This window comes from Mus musculus, chromosome 19, assembly GCF_000001635.26.
Source record: "Mus musculus strain C57BL/6J chromosome 19, GRCm38.p6 C57BL/6J".
NCBI lineage: Eukaryota > Metazoa > Chordata > Mammalia > Rodentia > Muridae > Mus > Mus musculus.
In genome coordinates this window covers 46,420,213-46,447,836 of record NC_000085.6, presented here as the reverse complement: position 1 = coordinate 46,447,836, position 27,624 = coordinate 46,420,213, and the positions used below count along the sequence as shown (strand labels likewise).

General features: G+C 46.8%; 1 protein-coding gene across 2 annotated transcripts in view; it reads right to left on the bottom strand.

Annotated features, from left to right (window-relative positions):
- Positions 1-27,624, bottom strand: part of Sufu (SUFU negative regulator of hedgehog signaling) — a 91,909-nt gene that overhangs the window by 40,968 nt on the left and 23,317 nt on the right. For both annotated transcript variants that reach the window (NM_015752.3, NM_001025391.2), the window contains exon 3: positions 22,702-22,838. In NM_015752.3, the coding sequence (NP_056567.2) occupies positions 22,702-22,838 (137 nt within the window). The remainder of the gene's footprint in view (positions 1-22,701; positions 22,839-27,624) is intronic.

The following is a 27,624-nucleotide window of genomic DNA, read 5'->3' as shown; positions in this document are numbered from 1 at the left end:
CTTACATGAGATCCTATCTGTAGGAATAAAGATGAAAAGACAGAACAGAACAAAACAACACAACACTAGTGTCTCTGAGACTTGGAAAAACATGTCACAAAATTCAACGCAGACAAAACCAAACCAAAACAAACCACTGAAACTTGGCCTAGATGGGCGCTTCTCATTCTGGGAGAGGACTCTAAAAACCTGCAGCTGATAGATATTATGCTCAACGGTAAACCAAAGACTCATTTCCTTCTTCCATCAAGAGCAAGACAAATGTTTTCTAAATATGAACAAGGTTCTAAGCTCATCTCCTGGAACTGAAGATAAACACAGAAACAAGACAAGAGACAGAAAACAGAGGTGACGGGCTCGGCCTCCCCAGGCCGCTGCCTGTCAGTCCAGTGCACTATTGAGAATCAGACTCAGGGCCTCAACATGCACGAGGCTAGTGCTCCACAGAGAGCCCATTTTTGCCAGCCTGGTTTCAAGCTATAAAGCTACAGTATCAAAGTGAGTAGAGTCTGGCACAGGCGAGGCACTGGATCAGAAAGCACAGTTGGGAGCACTGAAATAAAGCTGCACACTGATGGCCATTCATCTTGACAATGGAGCCAAGACACTCAAGAGGAGGGGAGGGGGGAGTCTTTCCAGCAAATGGTGCTGGAACAACGGGCTATCCAAATTCAAAGGACTCGAATTGGAACTCTTCCTTATACCATAAACAAAAATTGACTCAAAATAGATCATAGACCTAACTGTGATAGTTAAAACTGCAAAACACTTAGAAGAAAACAAAGATGTGTCAGATTAGGCGCTGGTTCCCTGGATGTAACACCAAAGGCACAAACAACAGTGGACAGACAGATTGAGCTTCATCAAAATTAAAGCCATTTTGTGCTGTAGCCATCGCCATCAGGAAAGAAAAAGAAATGCAAATCAAATCACGCCCACTTTACATCTATTAGAATGGTAATTGTAAACAATAACAAAAACAAATCCAGAAATGACAAGTATTGGTGCCTGATGTGGAGAAATTAGAGCCCTTGTACCCTGCTGGTGGCGATGTCAAATGGTACAGCTGCTATGGAAACAGTATAGCAGGTCCTCAAAACCTAAAAAACCCAGAATTACCACATGATCCAGCAATTCCAATTTGGGGTACGTACTGAAAGAACTAAAGCAGTGGCCTGAACAGATTGTGTGCTAATGCTCACTGTAGCAAAAAAGTGGAAGCCATCCAAATGCCCACCAATAAGCTAATGGACTAACAATATGTGTAATTTACATTAAATGAAATACTATTTAGCCTTAAAAAGATGAACGTTCTAACCTGTGCTACCATATGGATGAACCTTGAAAACATATTAAGTGAAACCACAGACAAGTGATTCATGGTCCCACTCATGTGAGGAAGCACCCTGTGTAGTCATGTTACACACTGAGGCTGGTGACAATTGTTTGTGGTGTAAAGTTCCGTGTAGTAGTGAGCAAAGTACCCAAGATGAACGGTGGGGATGGCTGTGCACACTGTGCTCAAAGATGAGAATTGTCATGTTAGTTATATTCAGATACAATTTTTAAAAAGACAACCTACAGAATGGAAAGATGGTGTCAAGCCAAAAACCTGATAAGCCCTCATAAAATATAAGTATATTGTGCCCAGAATATATAAAGAGCTCTTACAACTTAATAAGAGATAAACAATCCAATTAAAATCGGGCAAAATATCCGAATAAATGTTTCTTCAAAGAAGATACGAACAGCCAATTAGCTCATAAAAAGCGGCTCAATATATTTAAAAGGGAAATTAAAGTCAAAGCCACACGGAGATAACACTGCTCTGTATGCAGTAAAGTGGTTGAGAGTTTAAAAGACAGAAAACCCGGAGCAGTGAGACTGTGGACAGCCTGGGCTGGGGAGATGCTCAAACTGCTATGTAAATATGAAGACAAGTTCAACCACTCAGAATCCAGGGAAAGAGGTGGGTGTGGCAGTGAGTGCCTGTAATCTCAGCCCTGAGAGACGGAAAGAGCAGGAGTCCTAGTGCTTGCTGGCTAGCATGAGTGACAGACCCAGTGTCCAACACCAAGAGCAGGCATGAGAGACGGTGCAGTGGTTAAGAGCATGCATGTCGCTCCTGTGGAAACCCAGGTTCAGGGTCCAGCACCCATGCTGGACAGCGTGAGGACCTGAGTTTGATCCTCAGGACCCACACGGTAGAAGATCTGATTCCTGAAGGGGCTCTCCAATCCCCGTGTGTACTGTGGCACATGTACACACGTGTGCACATGAGTGCGCTCTCTCTCTCTCTCACACACACACACTCACACTATTACACTACATGAGAAGAGCTAGTCACAGAAGATCACGTATTTCTTATCTAATTCTACTGCTACAGAGTACTTGGACCAGCTGGAGGAGATGGAAAAGGTCTGCATGTGTGTTTCTTTGGGAGATCTTGAAAACATTCTGGGTTCACTGAAGTAATGGTTTCCAACTATGAATTATATATTATGCAAGTCATCAAAAGCTATTGTGAAAAAGAGGAGGAAGAGGAGGAGGAGAGAGAGGAAGAGGAGGAGGTAGAAGAGGAGGGGATGATGAGGGGGAAGTAGAGGCAGCACGCTTGCCTTACTCTCCCTGGCTCAGCAGGCAGCCATGGAAACAGCTCATCCTGCTGGGACAGCATTTTATTACCCACACTTGCAGAAAGGGTGCTCGAGACTGCCAATCATGTGGCACATCAGTGAGAATGGACACGTCCCCACACTCGCCAGTGCCACCAAGAACTCTGCCTAATCTGTGTCACGTATCAATATCATCTATTTTTTCCCATGACACACTTTTTACTCAAACAAGCTTTAAAAAAGTTTCAATGTTTGATCTGACTTTTTGTTTGCATGACTGTATTTGTGCCACATGTATTCAGTGCCCTAGAAGGACAGAAGAGGATGCCTAGATCCTCGGAACTGGGGTTATAGTTGTAAGCGCCATATTGGTGCTGGAAACCACACAGCGAACTTCTGCAAGCGCAGCAAGTGCTTATAACGGCTAAGCCTGCTCTTCAGCCCCTAAACAAATCTAATTTTACTACAATCTACTTTTTCTTCAGTGCTGGGGATGGAGCACAGGGCATACACATTAGGCATGGATTCTACCAAACATTCCCACCCCAACAAATGTATTTAAACAAACAAACAAAGGGCTGAGGAGATGGTTCAGTGATTAAGAGCACTGACTGCTCTTCCAGAGGTTCTGAGTTCAATCCCCAGCGACCACTAAGCTGGGTTCCTGGTCTGCACAGTATTCCACTGCCACGTGCTGAAATACCACAGATACTCCCCATCAGTCAATGTGTACTTGCCAGAAAACGGGGCAGTCACTGAGCCTGTAGTAATAGGAAGAGTCCAGTAGGTGGCACCGTTGCTCCTGATTTACGAAACAGATGGCTGGACCCTACAGGCTTGTCCCAGGGCTCAGCTGTCTTAGCTGTAGGAACCACTACAGACCTGGCAAGGCTTTAGACTGGACCAGGTTGGAAAAGTTTAAAGCTAGGGCTTTCATCAACTATTGCTGACTCCGATTTAAAAACAAGTGGTTGCAAACCCAGACTGCTTAAACATCTTGATCACATAGCACTGTGTTCAGCCTTAGTTAGGAAGTAGAGACCCAGCAGAGTCTCAGGTTGCTGCTGCTCTAGAGTCAGAGTCTAGACACACCCTCCTCTGAGCAAGTGTGTGGCCAAGACTGCAGAAAGCATTGCTGAATTAAGAGAAGACAACAGCAAGCCCCACTCTGCAATCAATGTTTAGAGAGCAGGACACACTAACAGAACTTTCCAGAGAACAGTATGGCCTGTAGTGGCCAAAACCCAGTCTTTCTTAACAATGAAAGAGGTTTTGGTCACAGTGTTCAAGCTAAGGACAAAGCCACAAAGGACTCATTCTTGACTCCAGCCTGGTCTTTATGCCCTGCACTCTTGGCCCTATTCTGTGGGAAGCCACCACAGGTCTCAGCGCTAGGCCCAGAGCTGCCCCAGGAAGCTCTGGCCCTTCAGAGCCGTTTTTCAAATGCTAATAAAGCCATGGTTGGAGGCCCAGCTGTCCGGCCAGGGGCTAGAGGCGCTCACTCCCTCTCAGGTTCCCTAAGTCTCCTCACCAAGAGGGACTGGGAATCCCTGGGGTCAGGCCTGGTCTGTAAAAGGCCATTCCTAGTAGGGGCTGGGAAATGGCTTTTTAATCCCTTCCTTCCTTCCTGTGAGCCCGCAGGTTACATGAAAGACCATTGTCAGCTAGCAGAGCTCAGCCCTCTCTCAATGCCGAAAGAAAGCCAGTACCCCAGCAGTGTCCTGCCCTAGTTGAAAGGGCTCATGAATCCACGTGAACATTCCTCAGTGACTACTGTGTGTGTGTGTGTGTACTTCACGTGTTTGTGCATACATGTTTGTGTGTATGTATGTAAGCATGTGTACATACTTGCAAGCCGAGTGCTGAATGAGTGTAGAAACTCTCATAAGCACCTCACATTGGCCTTTCCCATCTACCTACCCATTTCCCATCCCACCTACCCAGAGTCCAGCTTTAGTCACAGTGTTCTGAAGCCTGACTGGCCAGGATATAATAGATTAGTAAAATCTAGGGAAATGGGTTTCAGGAAACAGCTATTGTTTGAAAAAATAATTAGCCCTGCCGTTGAAACATTGAAGAAAAGTGAATACATTCTCCAAGGGTTTCTAATTCATCCTAACCCTATGACATGATGGGCTGCCCGCATCCTATGTAATAGTACAGTCACACTGGTCTCCTAGGAGGAAAAAGTAAGGCTGCGTCCCCATCAGTCCTTAGAAGTAAGGTGCTTAGAGTTGGAGGGAAAGATAATGTTCTTTGGGGCTGTGTGGCTGAAGCAAATGTTCCTCTCTCCCAGGACTGTTGTGAGCACCCTAGGATGGTGATCACAGGCCTTCGAGGGACAGTCAGTGACAAGTAAGAAATAAGACTTAGGGGCCAGCAAGCCCAGTAAACCTACATGGTAGAAGAAAAAGCAACAGCTCCCAAGTTGTTCTCTGACCTCCATGTGTGCTGCGGCACACTCACACACCACACACACTCACATACCACACACACCACACACACACACACACACACTCACACACCACATACACACCACACACACACTCATACACCACACACTCACACACCACATACACACCACACACACACTCATACACCACACACTCACACACATACATTCACACATACCACACACACACCACCCATACACTCACACACCACACACACACATACACACACTCACAAACCACACACACACACTCATACACACACGCACACACATCACACATACCATACACTCACATACCACACACACATATACACTCACACACCACACACACTCACACACACTCACACACTCACATACCACGCACATACAAACACACCACACACACTCACATACCACACACATACAAACATACCACACACACTCACCCACCACACTCACACACATACACTCACACATACCACATTCACTCACCCACCACACACACACACACACACACACACTCACACATTCACATACCACACACATACAAACACACCACATACACTCACACACACCACACTTACTCACCCACCACACACACTCACATACACTCTCACATACATACACACACACTCACACACCACACACACTCATACACACACTTACATACCTCACACACTCATACACACACATCACACATACCACACACACACACACACACTCACACACTCACACACATACATACACATCACACACATACACTCACACACCACACACACTCACACACAGTCTCACATACACACACACACACACATACACTCACACATACTCCCACACACAAATACACATACACTACACTCACACACATACACTCATACATACTCGCTTTCTCTTACACACACACACACACTCTCTCTCTCTCTCTCTCTCTCTCTCTCTCACACACACATACACACACCACACTCCTTACATGTGCTGAAGTCCAAAAGGGGCAGCCATGTATAGGTTAGGACCAGCAACATGACTCCCCAGAGGTTGCTGCTTTCACCAGGCCTGGCTGAGGCAGTGCGGGGAGTAAAGTTCAAAGCCAATCCTCTTGGCTCTGCCAAGTCCACACACCCCTAATTGGGTTCCCTAACTTCTCCCACTGCATCTCTCCCTATGCTCACCCAGATTTTGAAAGCTTAGGCAAGGGCATTTCCCTACTCTGCAGCCCTAACACACCCATGCAGTGCTAACCTCATTTGGGCACAGGGTAGACCTAGCACTGATATTAAGGGTACTATGCCATGGTCCACTGTCCTAAGAGCCCCTGTCCAGTCAGCCTCCACCTCCCTCTGACAGCACTTACCCATCAAAAGGGGGCAGCAGACTCCCTTCCTGCTGAGGAACACCAGTCCTGTACTTTCCCTCAAAGGGATCAAATACAGCTGTGAGTGAGCACTTCAGCAGGAGCACGGCTCTGCCTGAACCCCCTTCCTGCCACCGCCACCACACATGTGCACCCATGCACGCGTGCGCACGCGCACACACACACACGCGCACACACACACACACACACACACACACACACACACACACACACACACCAATCCCTAAGCCACAGCCAAGAGCTCTTTCCTACAGTAAGGCTCACTCAGAAACCAAGAAAGCAGCTGGATGGAGGATGTGCACACAGCTTGCAGGAACAAAATCAAAATATGTTCTGGGCAATTAATTCTCTTTCTAACACTTAACCCTCTCCTAGGGAGAGGAAAAGATTCGACACTCCAGAGCTTTGGAGCTTCTGTGTACAAACTTGCACCCCTGCCTTTCTGCACATGTGTACACACAGCAGCCATACTGCATGGCTTCCAAACAGACTCTACCAGGGAAGGGCTAGGGTAGAGCCATTCTTTAAGAAATACGAACAAAATGAGCAAACACGCCGTGTGTGTATAGACTTTCTATATGCATGGTCAGTGGGATCCTTTGTAGTTAACAGGCCAGGTCCTTTATAGCTGAGCTGCTGTCAGTAGGAGCCAGTTATGAAGTTCTTCCACCTGGTCAAGTGGTAGAAGAAGAATTTCCTCCTCCAGCCCCACTGGATCACCTTTTGAAAATTCTGAAACTTGAAAAGTTCATTGGAGTGGGGTTCCTGGTATTAATTTGGCTAAATGAGGTTTAAGACTGCAAAAGGAGGAATGACCACGCACATATCACAGACTCAGGAGGGGAAATGAAGGGAGCAGCAAGCCTGTGCCCCCAGCACTCGGGAGGCAGATGCAGCGGGATTATTGAGGCCCTTTTTCTAGTTTGTTTGTTTGTTTGGTTTTGTTTTTATTTTTACATCAATAGGAGTTGGAAAAGATCAGAAATCTAACCATGAAAGTTACAGAGCTGTGCCCCCAGGAAATTTTCAAATACCTTTCTCTTAATCGGAACATGGTGGCCCACACCTTTAATCGACACACTTGGAAGGCAGAGAGAGACAGGTGGATCTTTTGAGTTCAAGGCCAGCTTGCTCTACATAACGAGTTCTGATCCAGTCAAGTTTACACAGAAGACCCTTATCACAAAAAACAAAACAAAACAAAACAAAAAAAAAAACAACAACAACAACAACAAAAAAACCCAAAGCAACAAAAACGTCTCCCTCTCTAGCTTCCTTCCCCTTGCTGAAAGTCACAGTCACGGAGAGAGGATTGACTACACAGAAAACCCTGTTCACAGTCAAGGAAGCTCAGTACACTGCAGCTATGTAGGCCTGTGCCCCGAATAAGTCTCCAGAGCTAGGAGAAACAAGACTGTGGGTCCCTGACCTCCCGCAAGCCAGAGAGGACACTCATTCTCCCGCTGCTAAAAGAGCTCAGCTTTCCTGTGGCTACTGCTAGGAAAAATCTGCTGATTTCATCTACCAGATGTTTAGCCTATGCACTTAAAATACAAGTCCTAGGGCTGGAGAGATGATAGCTCAGTGGTTAAAAGCACTGGCCACTCTTCCAAAGGACCTAGGTTCAGTTTGTAGCACCTACATCTGGAGGTCCACATCTGCCTATAACCTCAGGAGTTACATCCTCTAAGAGGATCCAACACACATGCGTGCCTTTACCTACCCCCATGCATACTTTCAAAGAAAACCTAAAAGCAAAAAATAAGGCTGTGTTGGGGCTGGAGAGATGGCTCAGTGGTTAAGAGCACTGACTGCTGTTCCAAACATCCTGAGTTCAAATCCCAGCAACCACATGGTGGCTCACAACCATCCGTAATGAGATCTGATGCCCTCTTCTGGTGTGTCTGAAGACAGCTACGGTGTACTTAGATATAATAATAAATAAATGTTAAAAAAAAAAAAAAAAGGCTGTGTTATGCTGAGTGTGGTAGCAGACACTTCTAATTCCAACAGTCAAGAAGCTGAAACAATAGGATCATGAGTTCAGGTACATCCTGGGCTACATAGAGGGTTTCAGGTCAGCCTTGGCTACACAGAGACCTGTCAGAATAAAGCAAGATAAATAAAAACCCAGAAAATAAAATAGCCTTTGGGTTATTCGTTCATTTAAGTACCCAAATCAGTCAAGTCCATATACAAACTGCTTAACTCACAGGACACTGCCCAAGCTTTACCAGGGCAGTTTCTGAGACGATGAGTCCACTCACTGCCTCCTAAGGCCTGTCACATTAGGAAACATTTCTGGGCCCTGATAAATAGCTAAGAGTTTTCTAGTTAGATTCCCTTTTTCCCAGGAAAAAGAAAGCATAAGGGAAGCAGCAACTCCTTTGCCATGTGGCAAGCCGGCAAAGAGCTTTGAGCACCTGCTGTGGTCAGAATCAAAGCTCAGCACTGCCAGAAACGCACCTGGTTTCCTCACCTCTAGCATTCCTCACCCACTGCACAGCAGTGGCGGTGTTGGTCTGAAAGCAGCCCTCTGCATCCACCACTAATCTGCTATGTAGAAACTGGCGCCTAGGCCCCCCAACAACTGGACTGGAGCCTGACTGTGGTATCAGCTCCCCAAAAGGGCTGCCTTGTCTGGCCTCAGTGAGAGAGGATGCACCTACCCTGGCAGAGATGCACCAGGGTGGGAGGATATAAAGGAGGGTGCCCACCCTCTCAGAGGAGAAGGGGATGGGGGATGGGGAGGTCCTCTGTGTGTGTGGGGGGGGCAGGAAGGAGGCAGTGTCTGATATAAATAAGTTTAAAATAAAAAAAGAGAGTGGCACCTAGGAGGGGGTGTTGGTCAGAGACAGCACGCGAATGAAGGTGCAGAGGTAAAGTCCAGACCCTAGTTTCTGTACTGCTGTTCCAGATAAAGGAAAGAGAAGATACATAAGCAAGTCTATTTGACTTGACTGAAGGAAGAGGCAGTAATGGTTACTAGTGATAGTATTTTGGTGCTTTGACCAGACTCCTTGCTAAGGCTAAAGGCAGGAAGCAGGGTTTGCTGAGGTCCAGGCTCTGTTTAAGTCTTTAAGTCTCTAGCCTTGGAGTACATTCTTGATGATACTGAAATCGAGGCAGCTTTGAAGTCCTAAGACTTGAAAGTCCTGTGACTTCTGTGGACTTTTAAAGTGATCTAGCATCTTCCTTGGTGCTTCTGGCAGGGGAGGGTGCAGCCACAGTCCCAGTCAGCAACACCGAGACTTTGCGGTCCTTCTTTGAGGGCAGCTGGGCATAGGCCCCAAACTACAAATGTGCAGACTGCATGATCTTGCAACCCACTTTAGGAATTTGTCCTCAGCTAAGGAGACATGGCTGCAAGTTGCACATACAGGATCCTTGAACATTATTTGAACTGGGGGTATGAGGGTGAGCTGAAGAAAACCTTCATCGGGGGAGTCTGCCATAGTACATCCATGCACAGGAACACGATACACTGCTGTTACAAACATGGCTACCGAGCTGAACTTACCCACTCCCAAGACTGCAATCTGGACAGCGTGGTGCATAGCTGTAATCCCAGGACTTTGGAGGCTGAGGCATGGGGACTTCTATGAGTTTGAGGTCAGTCTGGGGTCAGACCAGCCTTAGCTACACAGTGATACACTGTCTCAAAAATAAAAACCATCAAAGATTTCACAAAAATGACAATGGGTATAAAATGTGTGTTTGTCTCATACAGCACCTAGTAAAACTGTCCAACTAGTTTCTGTCCAGAGACATGCTTAGAGGGTGACAATCAGACAGAGGCTGCCTCAGGCTAGGTGCTACACAATGCTTGCTTTTCATTTGAATTAAAGTTAGCCTGCGAGGCTACACAGGCAGAGAGATCAGAGGAGAGGCTCTTCTCCTGTAGATTCAGTTCTCTCTGCTGTCCGTTTTTTAAAAAAATATTTACGTATGTGTGTGTGTGTGTGTGTGTGTGTGTGTGTGTGTGTGTGTGTGAAAAGTGAGTCAGAGGACAGCAGAGAGAGCAGGTTTCTCTGTGTAGCTCTGGCTGTCCTAGAACTCACTCTCTAGACCAGGATGGCCTCAACTCGGAGATCTGCCTGCCTCTACTACCCCAGTGCTATGTGCTACCACTGCCCAGATCACATTTTCTTTTTTAAAGATTTATTTACTTACTTAATGTATATGAGTACAGTGTAGCTGTACAGATGGTTGTGAGCCTTTATGTGGTTGTTAGGAATCGAATTTTAGGACCTCTGCTCACTCCAGTATGCCCCGCTTGCTCTGGACATTTTCTTTTTTAAAAACGTGGCCGGGCATGGTGGCGTATGTTGGGGGTTGGTCTGGCGCTGCTATGTATTCAAATACTAAATACTGGCCCCCAGGATCTGGTTGCAGTCCTGAGAAGCAGATTCTCAGTATACCAAATGATGTATAAATTTGCTCATCAGTTTTCTCTGATTGGTTAAATAAAAGTGGCTATAGCCCATTACTGGAGAGAATAAAGGTGGGTGGGGCTTTGGTTACCAGTCTGGAGGTTGCAGGTAGGGACCACAAGGAGAGAGAAGGAAAATGAGAGAAGGGGAAAGGTAGAGAGCAGGAGGTCTCCACTGGACAGGATGGACTGTCCAGTGCAGGATTCTCCTGCACGTGCGGGAGGACTGCACCATGAGGGCAGACTGATGAGGAGAGAGGACCCAGCGGGCTCTGGTACTGGGAGAGCGCATCTGGGAAACAGCCAGGCAAGGGTAGAAAACTAGTTTTGGGGTAAGTAACTGTCCAATAGTTGTGCTAAAGCTGAATAAATATATCTATAGGATTTTGTCTTGATTCCTGAAGGGCTGGCCTGGTCCCATTAAGAACTAAAAGAGTTATTAATAGCGATTATAACAACATGTACATGCCTTTAACCCCAGCACCTGGAACTAAAGGTAGACCTCTGTGAGGACAGGCAGGGTTGCACAGAGAATCCTGCTCTCCCGGCTGCCCTCTTCTCCCCACTGTCCTCTGACTCACTTTTCATGTTTCCAGTATCACCTGGGTGTTGTAGCTGTAGCAAAACAAGGATAAAGTTATGTTTGGGAAACTAAAGTGCTCCAGCTGAGTCAGACGTTAACAAGGGTGAGATGGACAAGGGGAGGGGAGATGGGTGGCCTCTGGGAGGGGGCAGCGTTTGGGATGTAAATCAATCAATCAATCAATCAATCAATCAGATGTGTGACCTGAGTGGCCCCATGAAGAGAGGAAAAGAACAGAGGCTTCAGAGTTCAGGTCACCACACTGCTCAGGAGGACCCAGATCCAGCCAGTGGAAGCTGACAGCATCCTGTTCTCTTAACTCACTAAATCCAAGCAAGGTCTGCCTGGAGGCAGGTAGGCCATGGACTCTCCCGGGAACACCTTGTTGAACCGGGGATTGGAACCCAGGAAGCCTGGTCCCCTGCAAAACTGTTCCACAGTTTTCACTAAACCCGTGGGCATGGTCATCAAAACCAACCAGCCAAACAAAAAACAATTTAAATAAATAAATAAGCCTTCTGAGTGGTTAGAGTCTGTCCCATCACCCCAACTCTTCAGCTGTGCTGTCTTCTTGCCGGCGGCCTGCAGCGCCCCCTGCAGGGAGCATCCCTAAAACGCAGGTGACATAAACAAAGGAGTCACATTCAGCTTGAAAGCTAAGCAATTAAGACTTCACAGGGGGAGAAGAGATGAGAGACCAAGCCTAGGGGTGAACTATCTCAGCTGAGTGTCTGTTAAATAGCCGCTTTGTTTTAAAGCTCCAAGAGGCTCAAGGAGGCCTGCAGGCAGGATACAGACCCAGGAAGCCAAAAGAATTTGCCCCAGTCCCATAGCAGCTCAGCAGGAGATGTGTGCCACGCCCCCCAGCCCCCGAGGGCAGCACTAGGCTACAAGGGATCTCTGGCTGGGATACTGAAGGCAGCTAAGGCAATTCCATTCTCAGAGCTTCTGCAACCTCAGACTCTGAACAATACTCAAGTGTAGAGGTGGGAGACATTTTCCAAGTGAAAAGTTAGGCTTTTGAGAGTGGCTAGATACTAAGTCTTTGTGGATTTCATAGGACATTGTAATGTTTGTTTATTTTGCTTTTCTAGAGTTTGAGGATTGAGCCCAGGCCCTCACATGTGAAACACGAGGTGTACCACTGAGCTGCACCCACCCCTCAACCATTTACTTCTGCTGTTGTAGCGTGAACATGGCAGGCAGTGGGCACAAGCATCCCGGCGCAGTTTCCCATGTAAAGCAGGTGGGCATCAGAATACAGCCGGTGGGCTCTAACTGCCAACCTCTGCTCTCAGTCGTCTTTAAATGCTTAGCTTTATTAGCGCAGGCTAAGCCACTTAGATTTTGGAGCACCCACTCATTTCTACGGACTGACCCGTTTTCCTTCTACGGCAGGAATGCAATCTTTCAGCTATTAATCTAAAGTCTTGGGAAATGCGGAGAAAGTGTTTTGACTTGCAGTTGGTCAGTATTACTAACAGATGAAAGGGGAAATATTTTACAGATCCATAGCAACCAGAGAAGAGGATAAATCAGCCAAAGGGAAAGAAAATGTCAGGAAAATCAAAAAGACCAGGAGGAAGAAAGATGATGCTAATAGAAGTAGACAGCTCCGTTTGGCTTTGGTTAGCTGGCTGGGGCAGCAAGGGCAGCTTATCCAAGCTGGGAAGCAGCGGGCTCCAGCTCTGGATGAGACGGAGCATCTCCTCGCAGAAAGTCACCGAGGCACAGATAGCAATGCCACAGTCGTGTGGCGCCTTAGGGAGGATCTGTGGCAGAGTAAGGCCTTACCTGGGCGGGCTTGGAGTTCACCTGTGTGTTTGTTAGGGGTGGGGAAGGCAGGAGGACTCAGAGCCCGACTCCCCTTGGGAGGTGGATTGGACAAAGACCACAAGAGCTGGAGAAAGAGAAGGCTGCAAGCCTCAGTGGCTAGAATTTGGGGAAAGGATTTCCTGAGCTAAGGCTCCCAAGGACTAGGACGGCAGAACATGAGATCTGTGAGTGATGACCGGGCTCTGACCTTGCACAACCTCAGCATCCTCTGGCAAAGAACCACTCGAAACGTAGGTAAAGGCTGGGGAGACCGGTGGTTCCCGGTTCAAAGAGCACTTGCTGCTCCTCCACAGGGCCTAGGCTCAGTTCCCGGCACTTACATGGCAGCTCACAGTTACCATATGTAACTCCAACTCTGGAGGATCTGACACCCTCTTCTGGCCTCCATGCTCATCATACAAACAACGTAGTGAAACACACACACACACACAGAGAGAGAGAGAGAGAGAGAGAGAGAGAAAGAGAGAGAGAGAGAGAGAGATCAAAATGCAGGCACCTCAGGTCCAAGCACATCTTACTAAAAGGAACAAAGTTTGCATTCTCCAAGCCCCCCCCCCCCTTAAGAGGCATCTGTAGCTTTCCACTGCCCTTAGAATCAGTTCCAGACGCAGTACTGACTTGCCTCAAGGCCCAGCACTTTCCCATCCAGGCTGCACCTCCAGCCACCCGGGCAGCCTGGCCTTTCCTCTCCCTTAGCTGGCTGAGGAAGGCTCTTTCCCTCCTCCAGGGCTCACACATGCTGTTTCTCTCTGCCAGAAATGTTTTTCTCTTCCCTCTTGCCTCCAGTCTGTCCTTTGCCGACCCTGAGATCTAAACGCTGCCACCGCTTTCACGTTTCCGGAGCCCTTTGCTTCTCCCTCAGTGACCTACAGAATCCAGTTCGCCTTAGCTTCTTCCAGCATTGTCTCCATCTTGGGACAGGGTCCTGCTTCTTTCATTTCGGCTTCCCCAGCATCAGTAGACCCCCATTGTGCATCAGGCGCACAAGTAGAATAACGCAAAAGAGAAAAATGCTCTTTTCCACCAGCCCCTCCCTCCTGCAAAGCTGGGCTGGCTCATCAGATGTTCTTGGAGGCACATGCATGAAGTGCCTGAGCCTAGAGAATTCTGAAGGCATGTCTATTTGAGTTTTACAATGAACTATTATTTAGTTAATTTATGTGTTTGTTTTTACTTTTTAGGTAGGGTCTCATGTAGCGGAGTCTGGCGTTGAACTCACTATGTAGCTAAGGATGCTCTCAAACTCCCGATTCTCTGCCTTCCCCTCTGAAGTGCAAGTATGAGCCTGTCATGCCCTGGCTGCTACAATTTCTTTTATAAACAGAAAAAAAAGAGAAATGTTTAAGAACCAATTCTGAGCTGGGTGTGGTGGCACACGCCTTTAATCCCAGCACTCGGGAGGCAGAGGCAGGCAGATTTCTGAGTTCGAGGCCAGCCTGGTGTACAGAGTGAGTTCCAGGACAGCCAGGGCTACACAGAGAAACCCTGTCTCAAAAAAACAAAACCAAAAACAAAACGAACCAATTCTGTGCTGCCAGTCTGTCAGCACCACAGACAGTTCAACTGGTCGGTTGCCTCCATCTGAAGGCTCAGGAAAGGTCCCTGCTGCAATCACCCTGTCTCCCTATTTCAGTCTGAACTGTCATGAGGTTACCATTAAAGAGCAGCCAGGCAAGGGCACTGGGCCTTTCTCTGTGTTCATTGCAAGGGTTGGGACCGTGCTTCTCCTAAAAACTCAAGTCAAACTGGCCTGGAACTTGTGGTTAAGACTGGCCAAGGGCAGAACTGAGCGCAGATGCCCTCTCCAGTGGACTCTAAAGCAGAGCTCAGAATCAAGGCCTGCAGAGCCAGAGCTGGCAGGGCTTCCTCCTAATGAAACCCAGAGCATGGGGAAGAGGCGCTGTCCATAGCTATCTCATGAGAAAGAATAAGCTGACCAAAAAGTTAAAGCCTTCCAGAGGACTCTGCCGGGGCTAGACTGGGTTCTAAATCTGCAGGTAAATCCGCAGCTGCCTGTCCCACAGCTGGAACGTTTTCTTTCCTCATGATACTTTTGTACTGTCCCAGGTCCTGAGCAGTATGCAAAGTTCCTTTGACCCCTGACGCCTTATTCTGTTCTCTATGTGTTGCTATAGCAAAATACCTTAGGCTGGTCCACCTATAATGCAAAGAAGTTGATTATGCTTGGGCTTCTGATAGCTGGAGGCTCCATACATCATGGTGCTATGATTTTGGTAAAGAGTTCCCATGGGGCATCTGTGTTGACCACTTAGTCCCCAGCCGGCAGCAGTGGGACGCTAGGAACAAGCCTTTTAGGTTAAGCCAGCCTCTGGTTCTAGCCTACGTTTCCTGTGAACAAGAAGACGTCACATGTTCCTGCTACATCTTCCTTGTAGTTTACATCTCTGTGTACCCTTCAGCCAAACGACCCACTCCTCGCTCAAGCTGCTCCTGTCAGGTATTAGTCACAGCAGCGAGAGAAACAGCAGATATAACAGAGAGAAAGCAGGACGGTGCCAGGCAGTGGTGGCAAACACCTTTAAATCCAGCACTCAGGAGGCAGAGGCAGGAGGATCTCTGAGTTCAGGGGTTAGCCTGGTCTACAGAGCTAGTTTTAGGACAGCCAGGATTACACAGAGAAACCCTATCTCAAAAACCAAAAACAGACAGACGGACAGACAGAAGCAGGAAGGGAACTGGGCATGAGCAGAGGAGACCAATGTGTGGCTGGCCTTGCTTTTTAACAATTTGCTCTCTTGCCAGACAGCTTGGGAGGTTCTAGTCCCTCTTGTCTCTACCGCCTGGTGAACAACTGGTTCTGCTAGCCAGAGCCACACCCACTCTTTCTCTGCCAATAGTTACCCTTTGCTTAAGGGCCCCTCCCCACTCTCTGTGGTGGCAAGTAAGGGTGAGGGGGATCTGCGGGAGACCCAGGGCTGTCCCTAAGCTAGGGCTGCAACAGCGGTGGTCAAGTGACACAAGCAGAGGCCGACTGGAACGCAGGCTCTGAAGGGCAGACATACAAGTGCCAGAAGGAAAGCAGTCAGCCGCCTGCTGGTCTGCAATCTGAGAGCCTGGGAGCAGGGCTGGAGGTGTGGAACAAGACCAACGCCCGAAGCCCCACCTTAGCTTCCTACCTCTCAGCAAACCTCCAGGGGGCTGGTCAGAACTTCAGGGACTCTCTGTTGTGGTCTGTGGTCTAGTGGCTCCATGTGGACACTGCTACACCCCCCCCCCCCCCCGGCCACTCAGCGCCCACCAGAGTTTATCCTCTTTCCCCTGCTCACCACTGGCCTAGTGTTTGGAACTGGAAAAGCGGGTCTTAACACTCATTTGTGACTACAACGCTCAATATGTCCTCACATACAACTGAAGCTAATGGGCTTAGAGTGGACAGAAGAGAAAGGCGAGAGCATTTACACATGGAGGGTGTACTTATGCACACATCAAGCAAAGAATATATATGTTCTATATATACAATTATACTGACCCTGATGGAGTGTAACCACACAGGGGTTAGTGACAGCTACAAGCCACGAAGAGGGGATCTATCATCAGTTGAGCATAATCCACTCTGAGAGCCTGAGAAGCCTAAATCCAATCTAAAGGACAATCAATCATACTACAGAGATCTGCACCTTGTCATTTACTATATGCCCTCCCCCCAACTACACAGAGTTAGTATGTTTAGAACATGGCTTCCAAGGTGTACTGGCGGGTTTTGTGTGTCAACTTGACACTGCTGGAGTTATCACAGAGAAAGGAGCCTCCCTTGAGGAAATGCCTCCATGAGATCCAGCTGTAAGGCATTTTCTCAATTAGTGATCAAGGGGGGAGGGCTCAGCCCATTGTGGGTGGTGTCATCCCTGGGCTAGTGGTCCTGGGTTCTTTAAGAAAGCAAGCTGAGGGCTGGTGAGATGGCTTAGTGGGTAAGAGCACCCGACTGCTCTTCTGAAGGTCCAGAGTTCAAATCCCAGCAACCACATGGTGGCTTACAACCATCTGTAACGAGATCTGACACCCTCTTCTGGAGTGTCTGAAGACAGCTACAGTGTACTTACATATAATAAATAAATCTTTTAAAAAAAAAAAAAAAAGCAAGCTGAGCAAGGCAGGGGAAGCAAGCCAGTAAGCAGCACCCTCCATGGCCTCTGCATCATCTCCTGCCTCCAAGTTCCTGGTTGTGTGAGTTCCTGTCCTGACTTCCTTTGGTGATGAACAGCAATGTGGAAGTGTAAACTAATACACCCTAAGACACAAGGCAAGTACCTAAATCAACTACATAAAATCAAGGAACAGCCAGGCATGATGGTACACACCTTTGATCCCAGCACCTAGGAGGCATAAGCATGTAGTGAGAGCCTGTGTCTCAAAAAACAAAAACAAAACAAAAATGAATCAAAAAGTCTGCCAGACCAACCACTGACCCAAGCTTGGTTTTAGATGTATATAACGTAATCTACACAACAAGTAGCTGTATCTGCTACCACTGCTGGTTTTCTACCACAGGGCAAGACACTACCAAACAAACCAGCAAGCAATCAAACCGTGACACACAACTTCACAAACTGCTTGATCCATACAGTCTTTCTTTCCTTTCTCCCCTTTCCTTCTTTCCTTCCTTCCTTTCTCTCTCTCTCTTCCTTCCTTCCTTCCTTCCTTCCCCTTTCTCTTTCTTTCCTTCCTTCCTTTCTTTTTTTTCTTCATAGTCTTTCTCCTTCCTCCCTCTCTCCCTCCCTCCTCCCCATCCCTTTCTCTCCGATCCATACAGTCTTGAAGACCAGGTAAGACCAAGTAAAAATAATGGCAAATGACCAAAGGAAGGAAAGGGTGCAAGTGTGGGGCCGACAGGCAGAACAGTGATGAGCCCACAGCCACCCAAGGTTTCTGGAGAACTTGCTTATTTCTCCATTTGGGTGTTGGTTATGTGGGCCTATTCAGTTTATGAGAATTCATCACTCTATGTAAAATTTTCTTTTGTTCCTTGAAGTAACTGCCTCAGTCTGCTAACTTAGGTCTAAGCATCTAGCCTTCTAGGCCTAGAATTGTTTCAGCCTCTGAGATTTACTGCTAAATAAGCTCACCCTTGCTCTTTCTGACCTCTGGCTGGTTCAACTCAGCTGTTCTGGCTCAAACTCCTGTCCAAGCTGACTGATTCAAACTGGCTTCTCTCTTGGCCTCTAACTTTTTTGCTCTGCCTTGGCCTCAGACTAACTCTGGCAATTTTTTTCTAATCTTCTGGCTCCTTCTCATTCTGACTCATTCTGTCCTCATCTGTGTCTAGATTGTTCTCTCTGCCACTGTCTCTGTAAAACTCTCCTGGTAAAGCTGCCTCCTTCTCCCTCTCTTCTTCCCTAAGTAGCCTCCTCTTCCTCTCTCTTCATGAGAGTAGGGCAGATCCTATTCGGTCAAACCTTTCTCTGATTTGTCACTTCATCTGCCCCTCAAATAGCCTTTCACTTTCAAACATGGGTGCTTCCTTCTACAAGCTAACTTTACCTTCACTGTTTGGGATTAAAGGTGTGTGCTAAGGGCTGAGCCATACCACAACTAGAAACAGGTTGTTTTGTTTGTTTGTTTGTTTTGTTTTCCAGTAAATAATACAACCTTTGGGTTCACAGCGCAATTAAATATCCTGCAACATTCCATACACAGTTATATGTGCACTTTGTACACAGATTTTCATGAATAAAAAGTTCAAAGACAAAGCTGGATATGGTGGCACGCATCTGTGATCCTATCACTTGGGGGAGGAGCAGGCAGATTTTTGGCTTGCAGGCTGAGGAAGCATCTGTAAGCCACAAGCCAACAAGAGACATTGACTCAAAAAATAAAGTGTGGGTTGTAGAAATGGCTCAGCAGTTACGAGCACTTGGCTGTTCTTGCATAGGACTTAGATTTGGTTTCTAGCACCTACAGTATCACTCTAGTTCTACGAAATCTGATGCCTTCTGGCCTTTGACGGCATCAGGCACACACGTGGTGCACATACATGTAGGCAGTTATACATATGCATACAATAATAGCAAGTCTTCACATATATGGCAGATAGCCCCTGGGAAGCTACAGCCAAGGCTGCTCTCCTATCTCACACACATGTGCACCACACACATGTGCACCCACACACGTGTGTGGAACTGAAGACACACATAAAAGTTTTAAAACATAAAAGCTATATGAAAGAGGATTTTGGAGATTTTATAAACGCTTTTTTTTTAAAACCATGCTCCATCTTCCAAGAACTCCAGACTGTCGCCTATTGAGCATCAGTGTTAGTTAACACTGAGCGAGTAGTCATGTGTACAAGCAGCATCTATCCACACGGATGGTTTTAAAATTTCTCATTGTACAGCCTGTGGCATCAGGTAGACCAGATGTCTGCACAGCTCCTATCACTACAACACTGGGGTAAAGTATACTTCATTATGTGGGCTCACCTCCTGCCTTCACACTGTGAGATCTGTGATCTTGAATGGGTTACTAACTTCAATCTTGTCTTCTGCAACTGTAAGGCTGATAGAAACCTGTGTTCCATCCCCAGCATAAAAAGAAAAAAAAAGTACTTAACCTGATCATAGTGGCCTAGCACTCAGGAAACTACAGCAGGAGAATATCAAGTACAATGTCAGCCTGGTTTACATAGAGAGATCTTGTCTGTAAGCACAAAATAAAACAAAACCAGGTGTCTACCCTTGCATGGGGCACACAAGGTAAACTGACAATTCAGCCATTATCCTCACCTCCATTTAGGCTGTAGCCTAAAATCAGGGACCACTGGATCTTCCTCCTCTACACAATCCTATGGTTCAGTAACTTACTATTATTCTCTGTCAAGTTCCAAAAAAAGAACTTAAAGTAGACTTGTTTAACTATTTATTTGATTGGACTTTTTTTCTGTTTTATTTTGTTTTGTTTTGCTGCAGAGTCTCACCATATAGTCCTTCAAGTCAGAGACTCCCAGCCTCTGTCTCCTTGATACCAGTATTACAGCTGTGATCTACACAACCCAATTTATCCATTACTTAAATAGTACAATGGTATCATGAAAATCTAGAAACTAAAATGCTGGGTATTACAGGTAAGGGTGTAGTCACCCTGTTGTTCTGAAGCGCCCACTGCCATCTGCAGGCATAACTAACCACAGTTACACTGGAGATACTGGAAGAGGAGCCGCTGCTGCAGAAGGGACTTAGAGCACACACGTACCAACACATGCTTAAGAGCCACAAACTTGCTCTTAAGCTCTCACCTTTCTCATCTCTAGCTCTCCTTCTCTCCCTCCCTTCCCCCTCTCTCCACGTGGCCATGGCCAGTCTCCCTCTTTCTACCTTCTCTCTTTCTCTCTGTCTTTCTACAATAAAGCTCTAAAACAATAAAAAAAAAAAAAAAAAAAAGAGGAGCCACAAATTTTAGCACAAATATTTCCAATCCTATAGGAGAGTTAGAAGGAATAAAATGAATATCAGATACTGTCCCCTTAACTCATTAATGAGATGTTGTCCTTGCTTTCTTTCTCTCAACACGTCTTACTTTCTTGCTGAATCACTCAGTATCATTTTATCTATAGACACTTCAGCCTTTGTCTCCCAAGAACAAAAGGATTACCCTGTATAATGACAGTATGACAGCCACACGAGGAACTAACATCATAGCGGCAGGACGCTAGCACCTGACATGTAGTCCACAGCACATTTCCCCAGTTGTCCACAAACAGCCATCAAGGATCAAACGTTGGCTGAGACCCACCATGTGTCTGTAAATCTTAGACAGTCCGACTAGGTACAAGAATCCAGGCGGCTGTACTGTAGAATGTCCTACAGTGCGGCCACATTTGGCTGGAACGCACGCTTGGATCCAGGAGCAGTGCTGTTCAGCTGATTCTCACACTTGGCTCTGCAGCGCGTGCACACACACAGAACTCTGTTAAGCAGCCACGCTGTGCTTCACCCTTTGGGGACCATGGTGACGTCAGCTGAGGCTTTTCTTTCTTAGGCTAATCCCCGCCCCACCCCCCAAGATTTTTTTTTTCTTTCCAAGACAGGGTTTCTCTGTGTAGCCCTGGTTGTGCTGGAACTCACGTTGTAGACCAGGCTGGTCTCGAACTCAGAGTTCCTCCTGCCTCTGTCTCCTAAGTGTTAGAATTAAAAGTGTGCATTTTAATCAAGTTAAAGAGGATTTGAACAGCTTGGGTTATATATTAAGACTCTGTGTCAAAAGAAAAGGGCCTGGGGGGCAGAGGGAGTGCAATATAAAGCAGTCACTAGTGAAATTTATTCTGTATGTAAATGAGTATTTGCAAATAAAATCCGATTTTCCACTGATGTGCATTATAACTTCAAAATGACTTCATATTAGAAATGACTGAAATTTTATAACATCTATTTTATATTTCTCTGATCTCTGTCTACCTAAGCAGGCACACTAGTGAATATATTAACAAACAGTGGCTGGAGTACCTGTTTCTACAAGCAAGAAGTTGCCTCATCTTTAGAGCCCCATTCCAATAGCATATCAAAATCTACATCAAAGAAAAATCTATTTTCAAAGTTAGACCTGGTGGCACAAGCCTGTAATCAGGCTAAAGAGTGAGTTCAAGGTCAACATGGACAACATGGTCTTAATAAGACACTGCTCAAAATTAAAAATACACCGGCTGGATATGGGTCAGTGTCAGAGTCTTTATGTATAAGGCCCAGGTTCAATCCAATCCCTGTCAAAACTCTCTCCCCCACCTCCCCCCCAACACACCTAGGTTTGCATATTCCCTATAAATCTCGGCACTTGAAGGCTAAGATCTTCACAGTGACTTTCAGGCTAGCCAAGGCCATTATGTTAGTGAGGAAAGGATGGGAAGGGCGAGAGGAAGCAGGCTCCATATCAAACCAAAGAAACAGAATCTAGGCCACATGAGTACTCTGAACTCCCCGGACATTAGCCACAGAGAACACTGAGAAGCTCCGAAGCCTCCAGAGTGACCTAAGAAAGAAAGAACAACATCCCAGCACAAAGGCCTTACCCAGGATCCACTGCGGCAGTCCCCAGCGGGCAGTGGGGGCAAAGGACAATCTCTTGGAGGGCATTTGAATAGTCTAATTCTAAGTTCTTATTTTAGCATCCCCTCCGCCCCGTGAGGGCAGGGTACAAGCTCCAGTCTACTATTCTTCCAGACTGAACCAAGATCAGTCTGTGTGCTTGAGGCCTGGAAACACACACAGAGACAACCAGGCCACTGGGAACAGCGAACAGGTTAGCGATGACAGACAGCAACAAAGCCTCAGGGTATCAGGACACTGACAGAAACTCTGTCTGCTAAGGTCCACATAATTTTCCACTCACAAAAGGGCTCTGTAGACATCAAAACACACCTGCAAGTTCCCAAGGCCCAGCAAGCTGACAGTCACAGGACAAGCACACAAACCCCTGGCCTATTACCTGACTGGAAGACATATCGGGCTAGGCCCTGCATCAGCTCTGCTGGCCATGTTGGTGGGGCAGACTCCCCAGTTTCTCTCTTCAGACGAAACGTCAACTCAAAGCCAAATCCACTTGGTCCGTCTGTTCCTGTAAACCTGAAAGGAATAAACATTTTCAGTTTAACTACCATAGGACAAAGTTCCACAAAGTCTTTGTGCGGTGTCCCCACATGCAAATGCAAACCAAACGCAATGGAAATCCCAGGATGAGGAAGTCTCTCCAAAGCCCTCTTTACCCTCTAGTGAGCTGAGGGTGTACATGTATGACGTCAGCCCAGCCAAACTCTTTGTTTGTTTGTTTTTTGTTTTTTGTTTTTTTTGAGACAGGGTTTCCCTGGCTTTCCTGGAACTCACTCCATAGACCAGGCTGGCCTCGAACTCAGAAATCCGCCTGCCTCTGCCTCCCAAGTGCTGGGATTAAAGGTGTGCGCCATCACTGTCCGGCTCCCAGCCAAACTCTTACACTACTGTTTTGTTTTGTTTTTTTTTTTTTGTTTTGATTTTTTTTGAGTTATAGCTTCCAGATATTCTTTTTATATAATAGAGGAACCACTACTAAAATCTCCCGTATGTTCCTCACTTATTCAAACCATTAGTATGCACCCACTGAATTTGCTAAGGATACATATCCTGTGATCCAACAACATAGCTGTGTGCTCTGTGAAGACATAGCCTTCTTCCATCCTACCTCTGGGGATACCAGGACTCCAGTGCCCCAGGACTCTTAGCTGCACAGACTGGCTTCCTAAATGAGCACTTGTGAGCACTTGAATCAGATCCCAAGGCAGAGTGAAATACTGAGAAGGCCCTCCCATCCCAGGGTCATGGAGCACCCCTCGATACCCGTCATGAGCACCCCTCAGTCACTGGACCCCAAGCAGAGCAGCAACAAGATGTGGGGGGGGGAGGGTACAGCTCCTGTGGCTACACCCCTCAGGGTGATTGTAAGAATGAGACAGGAATGCCTGCCTCTCTTGTTAGGAAGCACTCAGGAGCCCCGAGTCTCAGGAAAGTCCCTGAAACAGATTACTGCTAGACAGGGCAGCAATGTCATCCTAGAGCAGAACCTGGTTAGTAGAGTGCCACACCTACTCAGGTGAGAGAGGTGTCCCCAAGAGCTTCATAAAGCTTGCCAGGATGAGAAGGGTTAAGAACTGAAATATGTTCATCATGTAATTTTGAGTAATTATATCTTGTACAAACATGAACCACAATGATTATACACATGTAAACTCCCCAGCTTACAAACACATCATAAGCTAAAATGACAGCTGACACCTTCCTCCTACCTCTTGCAAACTGAAGACAAAATTGCTGTTCAGCCCTAGAACTCCCTGCAGCATCCTTCCTAGGTCATTCCAGAGGCTGGGATGGGAGACTGGGTAGAAGGAAACTCCCGAGCCTTAGAAACTGACATAAGCCCCAGCTTTGGCTCTGTGTGCTTGGGAGGCGCAGGTAGATCCAGCTCCCTTGAACCATCGGGGAGAGAAGCTGCCTTTCTGACTGAAGAGGCATCCTTAGAAATCATCACAGTCAGAGGAAGTGTGTGTGGTTTTCTTATTTCTTTGGCTACCATGTGGGAAGCAGAATCTACTTGGAGGCTACACATATGGATTTTTGGAGACAAGGCTACAAGTCGCTTAAAATGACACTATTTACACTATTTGTTTCCTTGATGAATTGCCATGTTGGAATCTCATCTACGCAGAGTCTGAGGAAACAGCTATGTACACTGAGACCCTAGGCTTGGGAGACCCCCGGCTTGGGAGACCCCAGGTTTGGAAGAGTGTGAAAATCCAGAGTTATAAGAGATTGACTTTGTGACTCTGTAAAAAAAGCTGGGGCATGGTGGTGCACAACCTTTCATCTTAGCACTGGAGAAGTAGAGAGAACTCAGTGGGCTACACTACCCTGTCTCAAAAATCAACAACTAAGCAAAACTCTACACAGGGAGAGGGGTCACTAGGGCAAAAGGAAGACCTCAAGCAGCCGCCAATCAGAGACAGCTTTGTAACGTGCATTAGACTATTCTTCCAGGGCTTTCATCTTGGGCCAAGGAAAATACATGACTTCTAACCACAAAAACTTGAACAGGCTTACAGGGACATATGCGTTAGAGACCATACTGCACAGCAGAGAGAACCCATGGGGCAGAGAGAGAAGTCACTGAGCCATTTGCACCCACACCACATCACTTCCCTGGAGAGCTGTGTGCACACACATGTATGACTGCATTCATGCACACACACACGTGCAGACCATCTGTCTCCACATAGGGTGGTTTCTAAGCCAGCTCTGTGGTGGGCAGGCCAGCTCTTACTTGGCTGAGGAGGGACAGACCAGCCAGATGGTCTCCACCTGTGTTTGATTACCACCCACGAGGCTGGCTGGACACAACCTCGACACTCCGAAACACAAGCCTGGAATGGCTAGCCTTAGGATAAACACATGACCTGGGCCTGTCAGATTTCTTTTTCAAAGCAGGCTGTCCAGGCAATAAGAGCCAAGCAACAAGACCATTCAGTGTTTAGAGTTCCCCGCAGGGGCTTGGTTTGGTCTGGACCACTTCACACAAAGGCTGCTCTGCCAAAGAGGGTATGTCTGATCAGAGAATGGAGTCACTCCAAGGGAACAGCTGTCGTTCATGTCTTCTAGGATGAAATCTGAGAGCAAAGAGACGTTCACACTCACACTCTCACATACATGCCCCTCACCAACTCATACACACTCATGTACCCACACTACATACATACAAAAAAATAAGCTTAGAAAGTAAAAAAGAGTAATTTAATGCTAATTAATTATTAAAGAAGGAAATTATTGAATTTTGGAAGTTATATGTCAGTGTTTATGAAGTCTACAGTAGTGCAGCACAGTGTCCCGGGGCCTCACAGACACTCACCAGACTCAGCCAGAGCAACCTCTAGTCCTGGATGCGCAAGTGTAGTCCTATACAGGCATGTTTTTTCACTTTTTGTGGGTAAAATGTCTTTACTATGTATGAACGCATGTGTGTGAGGGTGGCAGGGACCACATGGGGTACAATGGGGCTATCAAAGAGCAATCTGCAGGGGCAGTTCTCTCCTTTCATGTGGACCCAAGCTGTAAGGGCTCTCAAATGGCCTCTTATCACTAAGCTTCCTACCAGCCCTGCTGAAAAACATCTTATGCCACACTTTCATTAGATCTTATTTATTTATTGTCAGACAGGGTCACAGTAAACATACTCGGATGGTTTGAAACTCACTGTCTAGACCAGGCTTACCCTGGACTCACAAAATCCGCTTGCCTTCATCTCCCAAGTGCTGGGATTAAAGGTGTGCCCCACCATGCCTGGCAACCTTTTCCTAGGTTTTGATACACAACTATCACAGTAGTAAGAACCATACACGGTGTCTGGTATATTAACATGCTATATAGGCTTGTAGTCAAGGAGTGTGAGGCTGTGCCATATGCTGTCAGGTTATACCATACAGGTTTGCGTACGTACACTGTATGATGTTCATAAAACCACAGCAGACCTGGCAATACATTTGTTACAACAGACCCCATTAGCCAGTGTCTGAGGGTGTATGCCTCACAGGCATATGATAAAATGCTCAACCTCACTCCCAATGAGAGAGATGTAAGTGAGAGCGGGTTAGCCACTGCGCCCACCCATCAGACCAGCAAGCAGAACAAGGACAGGATGCACGTTGTTGGTAAGGGGCTAGGAAAGCAGAGTTCTCACAGGGCTGGCGGGAGCACAATCAGTACAAGTATTAAGGAGGGGAATTTAGCAATGCTTAACGAAACCACATACATGTTTACTACCTCCAAAAGATGTACCTTCAAACTACTACAAACTCCCTAAAAGCCCCTTTATGTGAAGCGGGTCAGGGTTACCTGCAGCTGTAAGGAAGAGTGTAGAAAGCAGGGACTCAGGAGCTCAAGGTCAGCCTTTTGTTAAAGATTTTCTTTAGTTATGGATATGTATACGTGTAAGTCTGTGTGCAGGTATGTACCCGAGTGCAAATGACCACGGAAGAGGGAGGTGTCAGCTCTCCCTTGAGACAGTTACAGGTAACTGAAAACCACACAAGCATGGGTGCTGGGAACCAATCGGAATCTTCTGGAAGAACAACACACCTGAACCACTGAGCAGCCCTGCCCCTTAAGATTTTTTTTTTTTTTTTTTTTGGTTTTTCGAGACAAGGTTTCTCTGTATAGCCCTGGCTGTCCTGGAGCTCACTTTGTAGACCAGGCTGGCCTCGAACTCAGAAATCCGCCTGCCTCTGCCTCCCAAGTGCTGGGATTAAAGGCGTGCGCCACCACGCCCGGCTTTACTTTTAATTTTAATTAAATGTCTGTACACACACGGGCGCAGGTGCCCACGGAGGTGAGAGGAGGCATTAGCTCCCCTGGAGCTGAAAGTACAGACAGCTAGCTGGAGGGGGTTAGGTAGCAGATGCAAGTGCTCTGCAAAGGCAGTGAGCTCTCTCAACCATGGAGCCAGTCTCCAGTCCCTGAAGGTCATTCTGATCTTAGGAAGCTGGAGGCCAGCCTAGGGAGCTGCTTGAGACAACTGTCTCAAAAACCAAAAGAACCAAACCACCACCACCACCACCACCACCACCTCACATGCACAACAAACCATCAAGACCAGCCAGCACACCAACAGTCAGGACTAACTGGACTCAGTAGATGCTTAAAAAAAACAAAAACCTTAAAAGGATAGGACATGAAAGGGACAGGGTTATGCTGGGAACTCCTGGGGGATGGAGGAAAGGGGCTGGAGGTGGAAACGATCAGGAGACATTGTTTACACGTATGAAACTGTTGAAGAATAAATTATATATTTTTAAAAATTCTCTTTACATCCCAATCACTGCCCCTCCCCATC